The 22,598-nt window shown below is 36.4% G+C and overlaps 1 protein-coding gene across 1 annotated transcript in view; it reads right to left on the reverse strand.

Annotated features, from left to right (window-relative positions):
* Nucleotides 1-6,769: 6,769 nt before the first annotated feature.
* SLC17A6 (solute carrier family 17 member 6) overlaps nt 6,770-22,598 on the reverse strand; it is a gene marked incomplete at both ends in the record, with an annotated part of 31,125 nt that continues 15,296 nt past the window's right edge. The window contains 9 exons of the mRNA XM_084288287.1: nt 6,770-7,102; nt 7,461-7,588; nt 9,009-9,119; nt 9,796-9,928; nt 12,489-12,638; nt 14,317-14,459; nt 15,366-15,452; nt 15,556-15,643; nt 17,437-17,551. Of these exons, the coding sequence (XP_084144413.1) occupies nt 6,770-7,102; nt 7,461-7,588; nt 9,009-9,119; nt 9,796-9,928; nt 12,489-12,638; nt 14,317-14,459; nt 15,366-15,452; nt 15,556-15,643; nt 17,437-17,551 (1,288 nt within the window). The remainder of the gene's footprint in view (nt 7,103-7,460; nt 7,589-9,008; nt 9,120-9,795; nt 9,929-12,488; nt 12,639-14,316; nt 14,460-15,365; nt 15,453-15,555; nt 15,644-17,436; nt 17,552-22,598) is intronic.

Raw genomic sequence — 22,598 nt, forward strand, 5'->3', positions numbered from 1 at the left:
GGATTTTGATCAAGTCAAAAGAGAACTAAAATCTTTGTGTGTACTAATATAGTACACACATATGTACATATATGTACATGCATGTGTATATAAACCTAGAAGAATATTGTAAGGTAGTTTACATTTTAACCTAAGTTTTACAATCACATTTTTATTTTATTTTTTTGATTGCTGCTATCTTTCTCATATAAAATGTTTGCTGTTTGAAGTAAATTTCTTTCTGTTGCTGATTAGGTTAACAGATTTATTTTGTTAGATTGCTGATGAGATAGGTACTCTGTATTTTCTGAAAGAAAAGTATTATAGGAAATAAATTTGCACGTATGTGAATTGAGAGTTCACAGTGTCACAGTCAGAGCAGATGTGAGTGAATTCATACTGCTTACTATGAAGTGGGATCTTGCTAAGCCAAATATAGCTGTACTGCTTGCCCATGTCAAATACTCATCTCATTCGCTATTCCTTGTGCACAGAACCTGCCATTTGATCTTCAGGGTACAAACAACACCTTGTCATCAACTCCTTGTCAGTAGTACAAGGTAGCAGTTACTCTTCATAATGCCTCAATCGCCAGTTTTGCAAACCACCGGTTTTAGCTGCTGACCCTGGTAGTGCAAAGATCAAGAGCATCATTTGCTTGCATAGATTTGTGAACAGACCCTATGCTCTTGTGCAACGATGCCCAGCCAGAAGTGGTGTAAAGGTACACCAGTTTTGAAAAGTTAGTTTGGTACAAGTAAATGCTGGTCCTCTCTAGCAGAAGGACTGAGGATAGTAATCACACATACATAATAGCAGCTTCCTGCATGCAGCTAAGGAAGCCTGCAGTGGGTTCAAGGATGATAACTTGATTCAGTCCCCTAAAGACTTGCTGACAAATTTAATGCAGCTCCTCCTGGAAAAGGAACCTAATACCACAAGTATACCCATGATGGGAGAGTACATCCATGAGAGAGATTTTAAGTAGGAATGCCAGACCCTCTATTTCTGAGGCAGTATGCTGTGGTATCTAACAGGTTAAATCTCCTGTCTGACACGTCAGTACATTTGGTGTATTTTAGGAAAATAATGGGGTCGTAATTCACAATTCTACCTCTTCAGGGACTGGCAAAGGTGCTTAATTAGTGAATTGACCACACACACTTTCCTAAGGCGAGGCTTAGCAGGTCTCCTCAGCGTAGAAAGAGTCCAACAGGGAGCAGGGGGAGCAGGAAGGGAGCTCAGCAGGGCAGTGAGCCAGGTGCTGGCTGTGCCCTTGCTGACCGGAATGCACTCCCAGTGGACCTGAGCGGGATGGTAGTAATAAGCTCCACTGACAGTCCCAGAGGCAGCAAGGAAGTAGTCAGGCCCAGAGTCCCTCCACAGAGCCCTCTCAGCAGCAGCAGGAGGGGAACCAGAGGCAGGACTGGAGACAGGAGCACAGCGGAGATCCAGCCGTTATTGAGGAGACATACTACAGACAGGGAAGTCCAGGCTGGAGCTCCTGGGTGCAGGTGGGGGTCCCAGAAGTGGCTGCTGAAGGCAATAAAGGCCTCTTAAGTGCCTTCAAGGTCCTGCTATGTGTTAGAAACAATATTAGGACAACATAAGGTAGAGTCAGGACATGGTGGTAACCAGCTTCTGAGACAAGTTTTGATCATATCTGCGATGAAGGTTAGTGTGGACTTACCTAGATATTTAGGACTTAAGGTTTTTCTTCTTTCTATTATCATAAGCAAAAGCTAGGAATTCTGGAAGCTCTTCTATAAGCCTTCCTTCAAGTTCCTAGAACACTTCATTTCCTTTAATTTCTAATTTACCTTTAAATTTCATGCCTGATATCACATCTGCATTTCTTAATGTTTTTCTCATTGAAAAATAGAGACATGGTGTCTCTTTCATACTTGTCTTCTACTTACTTTCTTATAGACAAAAGCCTGCCAGAGTTTGGTTGCTCGAAATCTTATTTTGTGTTGCTCTCTAATGTCTCACAGCAATTGAGAGAATGCAGCTTCATCCAAAGCCAAAATTGTGAGGATTCTGTGTTTCTAATATTAAAAGCCTTACCAAAGATTCATTTCTCAACAACCATTTGTACCATCAGTTCTCAAACATGGAAGATACTGTCAGAGGGCTTGACCTCAATATAACTGATTGCATAGGCTTCAGTAGTTGTACATATGTACCCATCTAACACATTTTGTTCTTTGCCATGCTTTGGATTATAGCGTGAAAAAGTGTTAAGCAAAGCTAGAATAGCAAAATCAGGCACTTTAATTAGATCAGAGGGGATATACATAGATATCCAACTAAAATTAAAATATCTCATTTTAGTTCTAGGTCCTTTGATTATTTACTCTTAAATCTCCCAGTGCAATGAAAATTATTCGAGCAAAAAATGTAGACAAAATCAAAATAAGAACAAAAGCATCTGCTGTTAAGTGCTTAAGACTTAGACTAGCCTTCAAACTCTTTCACAGCTTATCGTAAAAGGAACAAAACATTTTATCTTTCAGAGACAGCAACTAAGACTGTGATGTTATCTTTCAAACAGTACAGCTTTGAACTGTGACATTTATTCTGACTTCCACATTCATTCCTATTCCTAGCTTCATGCTGAAAGAGGACTTCATTCAAATTTGCAGATATTCTTTTGTCGCTGTTATTCAACCTTTACCTTGAGGCTTTCTTTTTCCCCATAGAAAAGTGTTTTTATGAAATTGGGTCCATTGAATTTCATGATCACTTCTGAAAGCAAAGAGCATTTTATGATAGCTTTATCTCTGCGAGAGAGAGTATATGTTAACAGAAGGGATCTGACCAACGTGGATTCAGATATTTAAAATATTGTCACTAGTTAAGTGATAATATCTACCTGAAATGTTTTGAGGACGTAAAGGTGAACATTCAAGGTGATATTCTAACCCATCTAAACTCAGATTTTCTAATGATTTTAATGGAGCCAGGATTCTGTCTTTCCTTTAAGTTATGATTCTTCACTTAGAGAAGATAACTGACTGATAAAAATGTGAGAAACGTGAGTAAAGATTACTTTGCCCTTTTTTTTTTTTTTTTTTTTCCAACATAATGAGTACAAGGTACCAGAGAGCGAAACAGAACAGAAACAGATGACAGGATGAGACAAAAAAGTGACTGTGAACCCTGATCCTACAGTCTGATTGATAAACATGGGTGATTTGACCTAGAAAGAGTTCCAAAAGAGGGACACTGCCTCATACATGTGCAGTGCATCTGCAGAGCTAGTCTTTGAACCTGAGTGCAGAAGAGAAGCCTCTGGGCAGAAAGGGCACAGATCAGAAGAGGCTTAAAGTTATTTTTTAGCAATGCTACTCTATAAATAGGAAGTAGTAAAGGAGAAGCATAGGTGTATTTACTGAGAAGAAATTCAGGAGTTAAGACAAAGGACCATGTCTACTCAATTCTCCTTTTCCCTAACCCATCTCTAACTGTTGCTCCTTGTCTTCACTTAATCATCCTTTGTGAGAAATACAATAGTTTCTCCATTTCCCTGCTTTCTTTCACAGTCATGTTCCTGATGATTGATTCCTGTATTTTTCCATGAGTGGAAATCTGTGAAGTAAAAACCTTAAAATCTGGCATGCTCCATGTCCTTCTGTCTTCCCTTCAGAGGGGAAGTAAAAGAGTCAGAGCAGAAGCAGAGAGCTAGAAGAGAATGTGGAGAATCTTAGAAGGGGTGTAGCATTTAAAATAAAGGGAAGAAGAAAACAAACCATGAGAGAGGATGCGTTTTCAGAAGACAGAAGAGCCAAGTGGCTAAACTTCAAGTAGATCAACATCACAAATATTTTTCATGAAAACTTGCTAAAAAGGATTGCAAAACACTTTCTTTCATTAATATATATATATTAAAAAAAAAAAAAAAACTGAGTATTTCAATCAAAATTTGCCCTCAACCTCTCAGTTCTATTAGGTAAAGCAGTTGTTGAGTTCCCATGGAAGTGTGCATGGCAGAACAGTGCAGGGTGTAGTGCCTGACTAAAGTCTTTCCTTGGCTCGAGGTAATTAAAAGGTGTCAAGCTAATAAGAAGAAAAATTGCCTGTTCTTAATGAAAGGAACCTGTTGAGACAATTCTAAAAAACAGAGAGCCTGTAAGATTAGACCAAAAATTAAGACAAATTTATTTTAATTTTGTTAATTAGTTTTCATTTTCTGAGCTGTCCGCTTGGTGCAATAAGCACAAGAGTACTTCTGCAGCCCCTATTTATCCCACTTTGGACTCTTTCGGGATGTTGCCACGACAACATCACAGCAGTCCATCCGAACAATTAGCGGTAACACTGGGATTACCTGGCCTGCGTCTCGTGACAACTCGCCTACCAGTGCAAAGCACTCGGCCCACCTCTGCTCTAGCTGGTGTTTGCAGCCTTCTGTGCAGGTCGATGCTTCTACATTCTTCTGCTGGGTGCAGGAGAATTACTGAACAGTGAAAATGTCATTAGAAGATTTATTTTTAACGTAGCATTTGTTGAATTTCACCAAGTTCTGTAAGGTGGACAGAAAGCAACGTTATGTTTCAGTTAAGAAGCCTTGTTGCAGGGGGAGGAGAGGAAGCAAACTCCAAATCAGCAGTCCGTGTTAGCCCCCCATTTGCTTCAGAGAGCGCTGACCCACAGCAGCCCTCCAGCTAACATGGAGCGGTCTGTTTTTCCCAGTTGTGTGGCATTGTCTGGCTCACTGATCCTCCTGCTCCTTTCTCCTTCACACCTGCTGCAGCCATCCTTAGGCGGGAGGAATGGGAGCCGGCATCAGGTACCTCTCCCACTGTGTATCTGTGCGCAGGTGGAGGAGACAGCAGGCAGTGCAGGACGCTGGGTATCCAGCATCATGCCTAGCTGAGGTGTAAGGTAGTGTCTCTGTGTTGATAGCAGAATTTGTTCTGCAGTGAATATAATTTTAGTCATCATTATTAGAGAACATCTAAAAAAATCACAAGGAACTACAACGGTCCTTTTTATATAAAAGGATAAATAGAGCATTTTATTAACACTTTTTGCAGCAACAAAAGTGACACAGTCCACATCTTTTTCATTAAACACAGCAAAAGCTATGATCACATTTTACATCACTTTGAGGCACAAAGCAAAATATTTTTTTCTTAAGGTCAAGGTATGATTTGCATTAAAAAAAAAAAAAAAAAGAAAAAGGAGAAGAAACAATCCTCAAGTTGTATATTGCGGTAGCAGGGTTTCCAATCACTAGCACGATACAATGAACAGACCAAGAATCCAGAATGGATTATTACATACAATAATAATCATTTGATTGAATTAAGAAATGGATCGTTGTTGTCATTTTAGAGTATTAAGAAGTGGTCTGGTGCTGCTAACTTCAGTTTGGTTCGGTTTGGTTTAATCCCAACAACCCCAAATATATACAACAAGCTAAATGAAGGTTAATATATAGACTAGAAGATTATGCACTTCATAATGCATTGCACTTATTGCTTGGTACACTAATGTTGCAGTCACCGTTGAGTTATGCTAAAAAGACAAGCGTGATGCTTGTTGGCTTCTTTCAACCCAACACTAGTTATTTGCCACTTTGGTTTGTGAGTTTATATTCAGTGTCCATTATTATTAGGTTTAATTGAAAGACAAATACATTTTTTTTATTTATTTCAGGGATTTCTAAAATAGCAACATTTTCTATAATTACAGTATCTTCAATAAACTTATATCTATGTATATAACTGTGGCACGATGTGTAAAAATATGAATGCTATTAAGGGAAGAATAAGGGTTAAATTATTCTCTGTTTCTTCTATTGGCTTCAAAATATTCTGCAAAACAAATACATCCTTTTTCATAGGGCTACTTGCTCATAGTAAATTTCTCTTTGGAATTTTCTATAAGACTATATCTTTTTCTACTTTATATTGTGTTATTTTTTTCTCTCTAAAGACACCAGTACAAAGTTGGAATATACTGCAAAGAAAAGAATAATAAAGCTTATTTTTGATAAAGGGATTTGACAAGTCTGCATGAAAGTTCAGACTTAATGTTGCATTTTTTTTATTAGTTGATAAATGCAGGGAAGAACATGACAAGGCCTATAATTTCATAAGAATCTGTGCAGAATAGAAATAAGAACTTGTGCCCGAACATTCAGTATAAAACTCCTAAATAATTCCATTATTCATCACAGAGTAGCCTGCAGCATGTAATCACGATAAACATACAATATGCCCTATTTGTTCTGTTAGGCTTGATACAATTACACTTAAAGGAACTGGATCAAGCCCCTGTAAATGCCTAGGACTCAGCCTTTCTCCTTTAAGAAAGCTCTTGTCTTAGACTAAACACACAATTCCTACATTGCACTTAGTAAACGTGTATTTAACACAATCTCTTTCAATACAGTGTAACAAATATATAAGTGCATTTTTAATGATCAAGTAATTTTGGCTTTCTAAAAAGAGCATTAGATGTGCCAACTTGGTTGCTTAGTTGTGCTTTAATCCTTAGTTATGAGTTTTAGCTCTTGTATACTGTAAGTATCTAATTGCCCCTATAGTTTTGACCAGTAAACCCTTAAAACTCTAATGTTTATCGAACAAATATAACCTAATGAAAGTGATGACATGTCACAACTCATACAGATTGCACTTTAATGGATTTTTTTTTTTACAGTAAGACCTTCCTGTTTGATATGTGTTTACATGTTTATACCACATTTTAGTTCTGTGTGCAAACAATCACAATGAATTTAATCACAAACACTACAAAATATACCCAGTATTTAGGGTTGTTATGAATAATCTCCTTCCTTGTAGTTGTATGAGTCTTGTACTTCCTGTTGTACAAATTCCTCTTTTTTCTCCCAACCATTAGGCCAGCCACCGTTGACCTGGGTTGTAGCACCATAGGACTTGGTGGTACCATAATTTACATAATTCTGAGTAATGTCCCCTGTCTCTTCAGCTAGTTCATCTTCATGAATAAAGCCACATTTCTCTTCACTTGTCTGTTCGGGGTCTGCCCAGGGTTGTTTCTCTCCTGAAGCAAATATGCCATAGAATATAACACCTCCGTAATGAACTAAAGCAGCAATGAGGAAGACATACTGCCACTCTTCACGTGTCTGTAAAGAAGAAAGTTGCTAAATCAGACCTATGCTTACCCAACTCTTCTGAGCTAAGAGACTTAAATTAGGGATTGAGGTTGTGATTGTCAGCAAAACTAAAACATGTAAGTGTCCAGTTTCCAATTACTTACATCTGTCTCACCCCGAAAATCACTATTCATCAGCCTACAAAAGCACTGACCTTGTGAGCATATAGTGAGTGCAGCATGTTTCAAATTTGCAAGTTGCGGGATGCTATCCCCTAGAGGTCCCAGACTGCAATTCAGATATTCTGGCAAGTTGTATTATGGAAAGGTCTTTTTATTGAAGCTAACAGTATTGAACTGGAAGATTTGAAAACTGTATTGCCACTTACCTTGTTCTTTGTCATTGCTCCAACAATTATAGGGCATACCATTCCAGACAAGGTCCCGACTCCATTAGAAATCCCCATTAATATGCTGGCATACCTTGGGGCAATGTCTAAATGGTTGACATTGAATCCTGCAAAGCAAAAGTCAGCAAACATTCATACCATAACCAGAGTAATACTTTGGTTCTGAAAAGTAATGCTATCACGTGAAAATTGTAATATGACATATTTCAGCTGTTTAATTGCATTTATTTTTCTCTAGAAGCTTTACAATGCTTAAACATCTATTTTTTTTTGTCTTTGAAAAAAAAAAAAAATGTTACAGAAGGATACTAAATGTATTTCGTTCCCCAAACTGGAGGTTTTAAAAATATCCCAGTAGTGATTGTTTAGAGAACCCAGAATGTATTTAGACAGGGATAAGGTTCATATTGTCACACTGTTGTTCATGACCTTTTCGTGGTGTAAATAACACGTTATTTCTTCTTCTAGCTTGTGCCACTTTCATTTCCTGTTGCCACATTTTTCTTTCACACAAACTAGCAGAAGGGAGTTAGTTCCCTTCTGTTCTTGAGTGGTAAGATGAGAGGAGAAAAAAAGGGACTATCTATAAATGATTTATTAATTATCCTTATAATATTTGTTTCCTTGCATTTCCAACAGCTTAATTCCCTTCAGATTTATGCAGTAACTATTCAAATTATCTTAGGAAAAACATCTGCTTCTATATGAAGTGTCCAAACTGATTATCCCTCAAATAAGCACTTAAATAAGTGAAAGCAGAAGCCAGATCTTTGGATATCAAAACATAAATAAAAGAGAAAAGGCAGGCATTTAGACATGGATAGCTGTTAGAAAATACCATACTTATCAAGTTCTATGAAAAAGTCATGATACCTTGCAGATCTGGTATGTGGTACTAGGGACAGATTTGGTTAAGGAGAGTTTAGATGTTTGGCACAAAAGAAAAGAGAGTCTGCTTTAGACATAAGGAACCAGCATGGGAGAGGATACTAAGATCACAGCGGGAAAACAAAGGAAGGCCAGCTCACTTGCATTTGGGAAAGGCAAAGGCAAAAGGGTAAGACAGCAGCAGGAAATGGGAGTAACTGATTTTAATATCAGAAAAAAACTTGTGAATAATTAGGCCCCAATATAGTAAAAAAACTACAGTACTAACAAAACATTAAATAATAGACAGTGAAAAAAGGGTAAAGGTCTATATCTAAACAAAGACATATATTTAGGTATCAGCATACAGTAAGAATCCATTTGTGGTACACATTTAGTTTTAAGAAAAACCGATGGTGTACATTAGCACCTCACTGAAAAGGAAGTTCAATTTGCTGCCCTGAATATGAAAAAGATTGAGTATTTGAACAAAAATAACCAATCTAAAAGGTGTGATATTGGTCTTTTCTTTGTAATGTTCATAAGTAATATTTGGAATTCTGAGGTTTGTTTTCAACTATTGTCAGTGAATAAAAAACAAATGAGGTGTTTTATATCTTAAAATAATCTAATTAATTAATGACAGTAGTATAATCTTACCAGATATGGCGAATCCACTAAAGCCTACAGCAAGTACTAAGAATGAAATAGCCACTCCTTTACTGTGAGAGTATCCCACCACAAGAAGAAGAGTTGCTTCCATACCAAAACCTTGAGAAATTGTAAAGAAAACCAGGCATCAGATTTAATTCCTCCTCAAATATTGCAGACTTTAGGATATCACAATATTTCAAAGGAAGACAGAGGCAAAACGTTACCCCAGAGTGCAATATAATCAGGCATTTCTTTCCTCCCTAAAAGACACATGTTCTTGCTATGTCAGGTAATCCATATTTTATTGTTTGTTTGCTTATCATTGCTTCCTGCCAGTTTTAAGCTCAAATCAAATACCATAATTGGGTTGGCACTAATGGGAGCACTCAACCTGCTTATGAATGTTTAAGTTCTCATCAGAGGCACAATTCAGCTCTTGTAAGGTTAACCTCTGAGAAGTCAGATGGGTGATCCCAGCTCATTGTCAGAGGGTGTCCAAATGAGGAGCTAAGACACTTTAAGAAGCTGCTTGTAAGCAAATTACCCCAAAAGAGCTCATCTACCCCTTTAACAGTCAAAATGCTTTTTTAAGTATCAAAAATCTGTTTTGAAATTAAACAGAGGAACAAATGTGTTTGTTTTTATTTAGTAACCACGTCTATAACACACAAAAACTATACAAAGGATTATGTCATATGTACATAAAACCATGCAGTTTGTTTACTGTATACAGTCTACTGTATAGATATTACATCTGGACAAGAAACTTTTCTAATCAAATAGGAAAGCTTACCTCCGCAGTTCATTATCTTTCTCACAGTAGTGGTTGAAAGAATCTGTTTGCTTCTTAAAAAGTCTGCAATTTGTCCCCCAATGGGAACAATAATTGTCATCACTAAATGCGGCACAGCTGATAAGATACCCACCTAAAATAATAATAGGAAATAGCAGAGTAAAAACTGCAAGAAAATACCAATTTTTCATTTTCAGAAGCATTCAGCAATTAGCTAATTTTTTCTCTTCAATTTCAGACAATGTGTTCAAACTAAGAATCTTGACTTGGTTTATGAAGTGAATAAAACTGTTGATTTTACGTTGCCTCTGTATTTTCCAAAAGGCAGTCAGACTTTTTAAGAATCTTTGGTGCCATGACACTTCATTATAGATTATATTGTTATAGATTGTTTTCATAGTTTAGATTTAAACTAATAGCTTTATTTATTTTTTCCCTAACTTATAGCTTGTCTGCCCTCCCTTTTCAGGAAATTTATGACCAAATGTGTCTCGCTGAATTGCTACATTTCTGTTGGTGATGGGTTTGGCACAGCAATTGCCCAGCAAATCTAACACGTCCAGACCTGTGAGGTCTGCAAAAGATTCCCTGTAGATCACCCTCACACATGCAGTGCCCGTTTGCCTTTGATTTCTGAGCAGCCCATAAGCTGCAAATTCCACACGAGCACAGGACATGTCTGAGAAATTCTGTATATAGCAAATGATAATACACTAAATATCCATTGGCAATATACAAAATGCTATGCTTATTAGCAAATTAAGACACAGCAATTCTGCGATGACTGTCCCAAGCTGTAAGAATATATTTGAGGACCATTCCTTCCAAGCAGTGCCTAGCTCGAGCTGCCACCTGCTATCTCCTGTCAACAGAACCGCCTTGCAGATGGTTTGCTTCTGGAGGCGTGACATTTTGTTCTGCTGGTGAATTCTGATTACTGCCTATATCTGGAAATGTGCTTACACCCAGGGCTTTTGCGTATTTCCTTTCTGAACAGTGTGTCAGTCAGGCCCGATGGCTGACTTGAGTTACGTCAGTGTGCAGAGCAGACAGACTTCACGAGAACGCAGAGAGTACAACTGGTCTTTGCTTTCCCACTGAAGTGGTGACATAGTGTATCTCAGTGCAGTTTACATACGTGGCAGCTGTCTGGTGGTAGCTAGCTTCATCTTAATAGGTGTTTCCCCCAGTAAACCAAATAATAACTACAAGGCAACTATGGCATTGCAATTAGCTGTTGTGGGGTGTTCCCGAGCAAATGATAACTGTTCATTTATCAGCATCCATGTCCACAGCAGATGGAAGGATGAAAATTGGCTTTGCTGCTGTTGTTTACAAAGCTCCATATTTCTTTGAATACACTCTAAGAAAAATCTTGTGGAACAAAATGACCAGATTGATTCTATAGCATGTGACCATTCTTACTGCATGCATAGCAGATCAAGTTATGTTTATCATTAAACATAAGAACGTAACAATTTTGGACTGAAATATTAATATTAATATACTGAAATTGAAATTTTACTGCTCATCATAATGGAATTATGAATCATTTACACTTTGGTTTTGATGCTCAGGTGCTATGCTATATATAGAAAATGGTCTTAAATCAGCACACCTGTTCAGTCCAACTCTGGTTTTTGAAGATGGGATATTACCAAATTTGAGCCTCATTTTAAAGGTGTTGGGTTTTGTTTGATTGATTGATTTTTGTTTTTGTTTGTGTGTTTTAACATGCTAGAATGGGCTCATACACTTAGCTCTGAGAGCTGGATTTCCAGAAATTAATTTTGTATCTGTAGCCCATCTTTAAATGCAGGATGGCATTACATAATTTTGACAATACCCCGTATTGCTGCAACATTTTGGTAGCTACTAGAATGCTATAATTGTCACTCATATCACAATTTAGCATGGCTCAATACCTCCTAGAAGACTATGAAAAGAATATGGGTGTCTCAAAAGCACAAGCCACCATCTCTTTCAGAAGAGGGAAATCAGCATTTGCAGAAAGCTTACTGTATCCTCTGAGGCTTGCTTGCGTGTGTCCATATTCATAGGAAGGGGCTGATTGAAAATGCATATGAATTATGGGGAACATTGCACCATATTTAGGTCTCATATTTGGCATCATCTATTTCTCTTAATTAAAAACAAAAACAAACAAACAAAAAAACCACAGGTGTGGCTCTCACCACATTAAAGGGAGACATTGAACAGTGATAGAGTGCATTGTCCTTCCTAAAACTAAGTGGCCCTGCTTTGCAAAGTGCACTTGGAAGACCATAAGCACTTGGACAGATTTCTGTACAGCTTTCTTGCAAACCCTGGAGTGTCAGAGACAGAAGTGCACCGGGTCTTTCTATACCTTTGAACACCTTGCCTGATCTGGCTGCAAGAACCCAACTGAAGGGCTTATTGCAAGGGTAAGGACCCAAGGGGGGGGGGGGTTGGTTCTAAATAACACCATCCTGCCTTCACCTTCCGCTATCCAGTACTTTGCCATTGCTGTTATTCACTCATAGCTGCTGGTAAGGGGAACAGTAACTTGGAGCGATCATTTTTGAGACCTATAAGCCTGTGGTAAAGATGCAGAACACTTACCTTTCCATTTCCCAATAAATAGTACAAATATTGCTCAGATATTTGCTTAGCTACGATAAATTTTTTTTTTTTACATTATTCTTACATACCTTGCTTATTTCAAATCCAAACACTTCCTCAAAGTAAGCAGGCTGACTAATAAGCAGCAAGTAAAAAGTCCAGCTCCTACAGAAGTTTGCAACAATTATTGCATAGACTGGCATAGATGTAAAAAATTTTCTCCAAGGAGTTTTGTATTTCTGAAATATAAAAAGGGGATCCAGTCAGCATTTTGATCATTACCAAATATCTATCCTCCCTTTTCCTCTTTGTTATTTTTACCTATACTCCAACAAGTTCATATACACATGACTTTATGTACTCATTGAATTCTAGTGACTTTAATTGTCTTAAATTACATGCATCCACATAATTAATATAAAAACATAAGTGAGGAAAAAATACTATGAAATACACAAGTGGAGAAATTCAGTGATACTTAGCTATATCACAAAACGAATGTACAAGTGCTGTTAGATCAGTCATGTAACATGTAGATATGAAGTTCAAAATTATGTCTCTAAAAGAGAATGTTGCTGCAGCAGTCAGCAGTCAGTTTTACACTGTCAGTACAGAATTTCATCCACATTTATTTTAAGCATGTATTTTAGCATCTAGATCTTAATCCCAGAATTCTGATTTTTTTTATTTTTTTTACCAGGTCTCAGAAGCTGTTTGGTCAATGTATTTTTGCTTTGTTTTATTATATGTTTAAATGAATTGGGTAATGAAAAAAGATGACAGATGGGCAGAACTACAATCCTGCTGAGTCCCAGCACCTCTCTGTGAGCCCAGGGTTCTGCCCATCTGTGTTGATACAAGTGCAGGATCCAAACCCTGACGAGTGTCTGAAAACTGCTTGAATACTGGTTTTTATTCAAAGAAGTCTGGCCCGGTAGATAAATATGTGCCACACTTTGTATGCCTATCAAATTGCACTCAGTTGAAAGCTGAGAAAGAATTTCAGTTTATGTATTTTAGAAGCAACTAATGACACAAACTAATCACTTCCAGAAATGTTTAATTAAAAGCAAGAATAAAAAATAAACAGAAATATCCAAGGCCTGCTAAAATTACACCAACATTCACTGGAATAACTTGTTTCACATAAGATTTTCAAAAGCATTTATGGGTGTACGAATGGGACCACTGTTGAACCCTATTAACTATCAAGCCAGAAACTACCTCAAGAACACTTAAAAATGTCAGCTATCAAGAAAAAGAAAAGACTGTAATATTTCCAGTTCCCTATTCAATCTGGATCAAAGGTTTTGACTAAGAGGATGGAGGTATATTCCTGCAGCTTGATAGCATGCTTCCAGCACTGTAATGGGGGATATGCTTATGGCTCTATACTAGCATGCTCTAATGCAGCTTGCAGTCTTTCTTGCAAATGAAACGTACAGTAGAAAAGGTTTGCTGTTTGTGGTGTTCTGAGGACCTCGGTAAACACCAAGTACTGCTATTCTTCTAGTTTACTTTTAGGAAGATGAAAACACTTCAGAAGGGATAAATAGGAAGGAAATGAACTATTTGAACTCAGGGTAGTATAAAAGTCTCAATAAATCTGCAATTACAGATGTAGTTCTAGATTTACCTCTAGCTCTTTTGTATATTTTGGAGTAGGAAGAGAGAAAGACCAGGCATAAATTCTATGAGCGATCCTCTGAAACCTGTATTCTCCTCACAAGGAAGCAATATCCACCCATCAGCATATTTCAGATCTCCCCCTGTCGCCACCCGAAAAAAAAAAGTTAAATTGTTCAAAATGTGGTTTTCTGTCTTAAAGAAGTAGCGCATTGGATTTTTTTTTTTTTTTGCTTGTTATTTTCATTGTTCCTATCTCATAGGAAATAATTGTATGAGTAATATTCTTACTTCCATTGCACCTAGGAGGTTGGCACTCTCTCCAATGCTTTCTTCTATGTATCTTCTTTCTTCATCTGTGATTGTAGGATGCTTTGCAGGGCTCTCATATGAAACCAAAAGCCAGAACATATACCAGACTATACCAAAGCTCCCTTTGGAATGGAAATAAAAACTTTAAAAAGAAATGCACAGTAAAGGAGCAAACAAGAAAAAAAAGAAAAAAAAAAAAAAAACACGTAGATAATTGTAATCAATTTAAATGGCAAATGTTGTTACTGACAGCCAGATCCTGCAAACAATATTTGTGCAGAATACATGCAGAGCTGTACCACCATGAAGTCTTGGTTCCATTTACAGAGTGCCTTCACTCTAAGTGAAGGGTCACTGATATTCAACATCAATTTCTACAATGCAGTGCAATGAAACAGCTCCCATTTCATTTTACCAAGTTGTAAATGGTCCATTCTGCTTTAAGCCATTGTTGTTTGATTACTGCACTAATTTTTTTACCTGCAAAACACAAGATTGTGGTGCTGTTTTCAACATAACAACAGGATTCTTGAGTAGTTTATTAAGTTTCTGAAAGGGTTCCCCTTGATTCACATCAATTTTACATTACAAAATGTGTAAAATTTGCCTTTGGGCCTTTGGGACATTTTTCTTCCAGCAGTGTATTCACACAACTAGTGTGAATAGAGTTATGTAGCTATTCAGATAAAAATCAAGACATTTTATTCAGGAGAGATACTCTTAACTTACAGTTGTAAAATGAAAGAGAGATGTTACCTCTGAGAATGGGATTCTATGGATTCAGATAGCAGGTTGCACTGCTTGCACTAGAAGTGATGAAGGTTTCACCATTCTTGTTTAATAATATTCATTTCCTTTAAATTCTGATCTTTTATTTTCTATTTCTCAAGACTGTATGGAAACTGTTTGTTTGTTTGTTTGTTTGTTTGTTTTTGGTGGGGGGACATTCTTAACTGTAGCTTTTACATGTTTAGATGGTGTAGAGTAAGGTGATGCGATATTGGAGTGAGATGAGCAGAAGTGCATACCATACACATAGAACACCGAAGACCACCCCGTATATTGCACTAGGATCCCAGCTAAAGGCATTGCAATAACAGCTCCTGCATAGGAACCTGCAAAACAAGGTGTGTGTAGTTGAAAAAAAGGAGAAAAATTCAATCTCAAAATGGTTTTATATTACAAAGGAATGAAAGACCTAAATGGAAATTTACTTACCACAAAAGGAAGTGGTTGCTAACCTACTTCTCTCTAATGGGGGGGCCCACTTGCTCCAGATGCCGTGGCAGGCAGGGTAGGTGACTCCCTGGGGAACGAGTGTGCCACAGGTCAGCTAATGCTGAGCAGTTGGTCAGGTCATTGTGCATGAATTTCTGTTTTAACACTGCTACAAACAGGAAGCTGAGAACACTTTACATTTTTATAGCAAAGTCTGAGCACAGCCATAGAAAAACTTCAATTTCTGGTAAATCAGTCTGGTAAAGTTTGACTGAGTTTTTTTCATCACTCCCAATCATTTCAGAAGCTTTACAGAGCAGATACAAAACATGATTATTCCCTTTTGCTCTGCCTTCCTCCTTCCAGGAGAGAACAGTGAAGAATTAAAAAGAAAGAATCTTAATGCACAAGTATCAGAGTCAAAGGAGGGATGAAAACATGGATCCTTCAGGATCTTTCTACTGCTGGGCTCATTTCTGCAACCCACAGTTTTGGTGGCCTTCTAACATTTTTTGATGACCTTCTAGCAGTTCAAATATAATTTAGGAAATACAGTTTCCTTTTCCATTACTCTAAAAATATAAAATAAGATCAATAAGAGCTTAAAAATATAATCTTATATAATCTATAAATAAATAAATCTATAAATAAAATATAATCTTATATCTTAGTCTTTAATGAACCTTTTTGAGCACTTAAACAAAGAACTGGATGATCTCAGTTGGTTTGATTTTAAACCAGTTACATTTTAGGTTGGGTCTCTCTTGCAGTGCTGAAATTTTAGAAAATCTAATATGAAATGTGCTGTACTTTTTCACAAAATTCAAGTATAAGAATTGTTATGATGTATGCATAGTTATATATAGCCATTTTTCTCTTAATTTGATGTTTTATTTCCTTTGCAAAAAGTACAAAAAATGAATAGCTTCTTGCAAATGTTGTGATTATCCCTCTGAATACACAAAAAGCTTGTAAAATACATTGTTTTGTATTCAAAGAGGTTTTATAACCAATTTAATGTTCATTTCACGTTTTTTTTTGTTAACTTTATTAACTTCCCCCCCGAATAATATGATGTAATTTTAAGATTGCCATGATTTATTGTAAACCTTCTTCAGAGAGCACTGCTTGAGATGTTTTATATTTCCCATCCCTTAAAACAGTATCACAGAAATGAGTGATGAAAGAGCTATTTTATTTTGTAATTAACCACTTGCTTCTATTCCTCTCCTCTTTGTGGTCATGCACACCTGTGTCCATGCAAAGCACTCTTCAGGAGTGGATCTATGTTTACACATGTATATTTCAATAACTTAATTGCCAGTTACCTAACTTTCTACGCCTTCTTTTTGAGCCTTTGTAAATAATAAAGTGCATGAAATAAATTCAGGTCACGCAACAGAAGTGCACGGTGCTTGGGAAGAAAGGAGCAGTGATCACATGTCTAAAAACTGAAAAAAACACATCTAGAAGGCAGACTCAGTATTTTTATCTCCTCAGTCACTGTAAACCTCTCATTCATTCGCATGGCCAGGGAAGCTGTGAGAGAAGCTTAATTCATTATTATAGATTTAGTCTGTGATACTGGACAGCAAATAACTGTTGAGAATAACACCAATGTAAGCCCTGCGTTAGACAGGATTTCAGTAGAACTGCACTATTAAATGTTTATATTACTCACTTCTCAGCAAGGGAAAACTTCACTACATAATTTCATAGGTGAAAGAAAATCTATAATTCTTACAGTGTAACCCATTACACTAAAAATCAGGAGTAAATTAAAAACAATTTTTATTTTTTATCAAAAAAAAGTGACAGTTTCTGCTTAAAAGCTAATAAACATGCATCACTTTTACTGGTTATGTTACGATTTTTCCATACCTCTACAAGGCCCTGCAAGATCCTAACAAAGATGACACACCCGTAATGCACCCTGGCTGCAGATGGTATTAGCATGTTGAGGGAGGATGTCAGCAGTATAGCAGCACCAAACACTCTGCAAGAGTGGAAACAAGTAGAGGAAGCAACTTCAGTATTGTTCCAGTGCACATATTCCACATATGTTCATATACCCATATCAATAAATTTCAGTGTATGATATTTATGTAGGGGATATACTAACTGCTGGACTGGGTTAGTGTCTGCTTTCATCTAGGGTAATAACCTGTGTGATAAGACCCACATGGACATATACATCTATTTAGCATTGTTTCCTAGGGAAATACATTTTGTACGATCACATGTCTATATCTTATTCACTTTATATATCCCCACTCTTTCCTTTTCTTAATTTTCACCTTTATTTCAACCAACTCTGATTCTATCCTCCAACATCTAGAGAAATTAGAAATTAAATCTCCAAAAGTTTTGCTAAACCAGGTGGCTGGGAAAAAGAGAAATTTGTATGAATGCTTTAATATAAGAAAGTGGCAACATAGATTCTCTACTTTTAAAGCAGAAGAGAATCCACATTTATATATGCCAAAGCAGAAGGAAGAATTTCAAACAGAGCCAGCATTTTCTTAGCTACAAAAGCAAGTCAATGTGTGTCAAGTCAAGCACATGCCCAAAGCAGAGATCATTCTTTCTGTTGTTTATTTTTTTAGTGGCTGCTCAGTGAATATTAATAATTTTGCCTCCAACAACATCCTAGCAATTGCTTTAAATCAAGTACATTATAAGGTCTAAATACATGTGTGAAATAATAATTCATATTCAAAACTATTATTATAGTTTTGACTAAATTTTAATTTAATTTAATGAATATGAACCCCTTGTGGTAGCAAGCCTTTTCTCCAGTACTATTCTTTTTTTTCTGTTCATTCAACTATGCAAAGTGATGTACCCAGTGGCATTGATTGGCCTCTTTCTTTATACAAAATTATGTAATGCTCAGATAAATCCTGGAGATATCTTAACATATGACATCATGGTATCTGATGTGGAACTGATTTGACAGAAACCTTTAACCTTAGCATGTGTTCTTTAGAAATTGGTACGGTGCCATAAGTTAGTGAGAAACAGACCTTAGGCTAAGGAAGGAAGAAGCTGTGATAAATTTCAAGAGGAAATTTCTTCCTGAATACATCTATTTTTCAAATCGTCTGCTTAGAGTTACATCCTGATAAAAATACTTTAAATAGCAAATTGAACGTATTCCACTGCTAAAGTCTGACAAATATTAAATGGCAGCTAAAACAAACAAACAAACAAACAAACAAACAAACAAAAAAAAACACTTCTGGCACTTAAAGGAGGCTTTGTTAAATAGCTCTAACCCTGGTCTCTTCACTGTGTTCCTGGTGTCCCCATCTTGTCTCAGAGAACATCTGGCTCACTGTGCAGCACAATTCTGCCTTCACTTGGCAGCATGTTCAGTACATTCACTGGGACTGACTGGTGCGTGTGTTTGTGTCTCATTGAGTGAACTGTCTTGGCCTGAATTTGGTCTTTACTCCTAATTTCTATATGTGTAAGTTTCTCTCCGTAGCTTTGTGAATCACATCAAAAGTGAGTGCAGTTCATTTCCTTACATTTTAATATCCCCGATACGTTCACATAAAATATAATGGTGTCTTGGTTTTCATTTGCTTTTTTTCTATATTTATTAATGAGAACAGTGTGGAACTCAAGGGAGCTTTGCTTGTGATTTTTATGAATTCTTTTTAAAAGTAAGATGTTCCTGTTACCAATTTCTGAAGAAAAATGGACTGTAACTGTTTTAAAGATTCGCTGAGAATATCATTTCTGTGTGAGCAAGAAGAAAGCACTGCTTGGTTTGTAGCTATTTCTATTTCTTTTCTGAATAGATGTTTAACAAGGTTCCTAATGCTGCGATATATTTTGAAGTTTGTGAATCAGTGTGTAGACTTGCGGGAACAGATTCTTAGCTAGTGTGAATCAGCAAAACACTTTCTAAATCACAGTTCTTCTTCAGGTCCTGCAGAAATATTAGGAATTTACCATCTCTTTATAGGGATGAGATCTACAAAATAATTGTGGTATATAGCTATTTCATCAAGGAAATTTAGTCTAATTTTTAAATTCTGCCTCTGAAATCAGCTTCTGTTTGCCACAATTGAAGGCTGTATTTCCCAGAATTGCCTTGTTCTCATGTTCGCTAAAGAGAAGCTGTTTTTTTAAATTTGTTCTTTCTAGAAAAGAAAGTAAAATGCATTTTAGAGAATGATTCAAAACATGCGTCTTCAAAACGAAAATCTTGTCTGTATTCAGACACACAGCTACTAGTGAAGGTTCAGTTATGCTGAGGACCATATGATAAAACAATTCCACAACGTCACTTGTAAGTCAGAGTTCTCTCAGGGCTATGCTTTATCAAAGCAGCTTTCTCAAAAACAAACTCATTTTTTTTCCAAGTATCTATGGAGTTAAGAATAGAATACATTACAAAGTTAAATTATTATTCTTGTCAGAAATGTCCTTTCTGTTCCTTTTTTTTTTTTTTTTTTTTTTTTTGAATCCAAATTAAATGAAGTACCATGATTTTAGTGTATGTCTATTGTAGTGACCCAGTTTCCTCTATAACTCTCAGTCAGGAGCAAATACAGCTTCTTACATTTGCTTTGCATTTCTCAACACGCATCCATAAATGTCACTGTATTTCTCTTTCATGCTCTTTTATGTTGTTATATTTAGTTCATCCCCACTATCACTAGAGTCTTTTTACTAATGAATTATTGTGGTATAGTTCTGTTTTTTGTACAAACTTCCTGTTCTATTGTTCGAAATACCTTAGCTAACTACATTTATGATTTAGATCTAAATACAGTGCATTTCTGGGGTATTTTACTGACCTACATATCAGTCCCCCCAAACTATGTTGTATTTTTTTACTGCTTAGCATTTTGTTACATGTGTTAAGTTACTGATTTTATGATCCATTGTACTCTTGAGTTTCAGTTCTTATTTGCCCAATTTGGCTACAACATTAACTGAACATTTATTTCATAGTGGGTGCATTCCAAACCCCACAAAACATATCTTAATTCCATGGTACACATTGAAGAGCTTTAGCAGACTGAAGGTAGACTCTGGGAAAAGTACAGTATGCCACAGAGACAGAACAGGAGAGGCTAATGACAATGCCATCATTCTCGGTCTTGGCATTAGGAGGGAATTTAAGTGCTACGATATACCTTCAGCAGTCCGTAGATGTGGGGGAAAATTCCTTTCTGACCCCAAAACAGCAACAACTGTACCCATATAGAAAATAACCATATACATAAGAAGATAAATGAGTAACAACAGTAGTAGCTTGTCGAGGAGGGAAAAAAAAAAAAAAAAAAAGGTAAATCCTAAACCAAAAGCCCTGAAACAAAGAATTATGCTTTGCTTATCTATTTCTATTTCTAGACTCAGTAGACTCAGTCCCAGAAGACAGAATCTAACATTGATCCTCAGTGCTTTACTGACATTGGCATTATATGAAGGTCATGAGCTGTGCCTTAGTCCTCCTGTAATACAAGTAGTAATAATAGCAAAATCATATTTGACTAAGAGACTTTTGGGATGGGAACAGAGGAAGGAAATGACTCTGACATGTCAGGAAAAATGCTTAGAATGGAATGAAGTTGCAGGAAGAATTAATCTTTTGGGGTTTCAAGCTAGTTGGCTCATTTTTATCTTTTGGGACCAACTAAAGAGAAAAGAAATGTATTTATTTTCATCTCTGGATTTCTAATTTCTACATATCTATGCATCCCCACCATTCTCATCCACCTTTTCCAGGCAATTCGTATTACATGAGCATTCTGCTTGGAGTTGCATTATAGATTTTGTTACTTTGTTGGAAAAAGTGCCAGCTCAAAAGTGAACTGAGAACAGTGGGAATACAGATGCGTGCCAAATGCTGAATGCCAGATGGGTGACATATTGGGTTGCACATATGATATCTGAAAATAAGGAGTCCTGGTTGGAAGCATCCCCTTACCCCAAGGACTGGGAATGAAAATTACTAAAATGACTGCATAAAGCTAAACCTCCTTTCATATGTGCATGGTAGGACTCAATTCTCCAGTTGTCAGAATCCAGCACATTTTTATTGATGTCATTCTTTAATATCATTGACAATGTCTACAATTATGTGCCTCTTTACAGATAATTGCGGTCCATTTTTATTAAAAAGAAACTATTACAGAAATTAAGTTATATGTCAAATCAGAAGCATGTGAATTACCTTAACTGAAGTCTGTCCTTAAAAAAGTAACGTGTATGTTGAAAATGGCAATTTTAGCTATTTATTTCAAAGAGAAAATGTTTGAGGTTTAAGATGCTTAAATACATGTATATACCGTATTAATGAACTATGAATGCCACTTCATTAAAATCCAAAAATAACTTAAAAACAGTAAATGTTCACTGACAACTACAAAACAACTTGGAATGTATATTTTAATGGAATTACATTGAGAGCTATGAAGGCATAAAAGGTTTCACATCGCTTTTCATGATAACCTAAACAAGTTTTAAGTTACTTCAGCAGGAAATTCATTCAGGACTGTAACTGAATATTTTTCACCTCCAAAAAGCTTCCTATTGTCATTTCATTGAAGACCTATCTGTGGAATAAGAAAGCTTCATAATTTTGTTTTGTCATAATTTCCACGGGAATCATGAGGAAAAAGCACAGCATTCCACACTATTAGAGCAAATTAAATCGTAATACTACTGGGATTATTACTCTGACAATAAACAGGAACCTATGGAAAATGTAGCCCATAGTAATTTCTGGGACATCCAACCTCCGTACTTGACAGTTTTATAGTAATACTGATCACATTATAATGCCTTTATTTTCATTTGCTAATGTATTTGCATTGTACATTTTATATAAAATACCATCTTCTCTCTTTTAATGAACTGTCTAAACTTTTTTTAACTATTCAATCGATTGCTTTTGCCACCTTGTGAATGGTTTTCTGCACAGGTATTCACAGGATGGTACTATCCTTGTGCACAAGCTAGTTTGAACACAAATATTTAGTGACTCTTCACTGATGCAAATGCTTTTCCACATTTTTTCT

Source organism: Netta rufina (assembly GCF_964035555.1).
Source record: "Netta rufina genome assembly, chromosome: 5".
In the NCBI taxonomy this organism is placed as follows: Eukaryota; Metazoa; Chordata; class Aves; order Anseriformes; family Anatidae; genus Netta; species Netta rufina.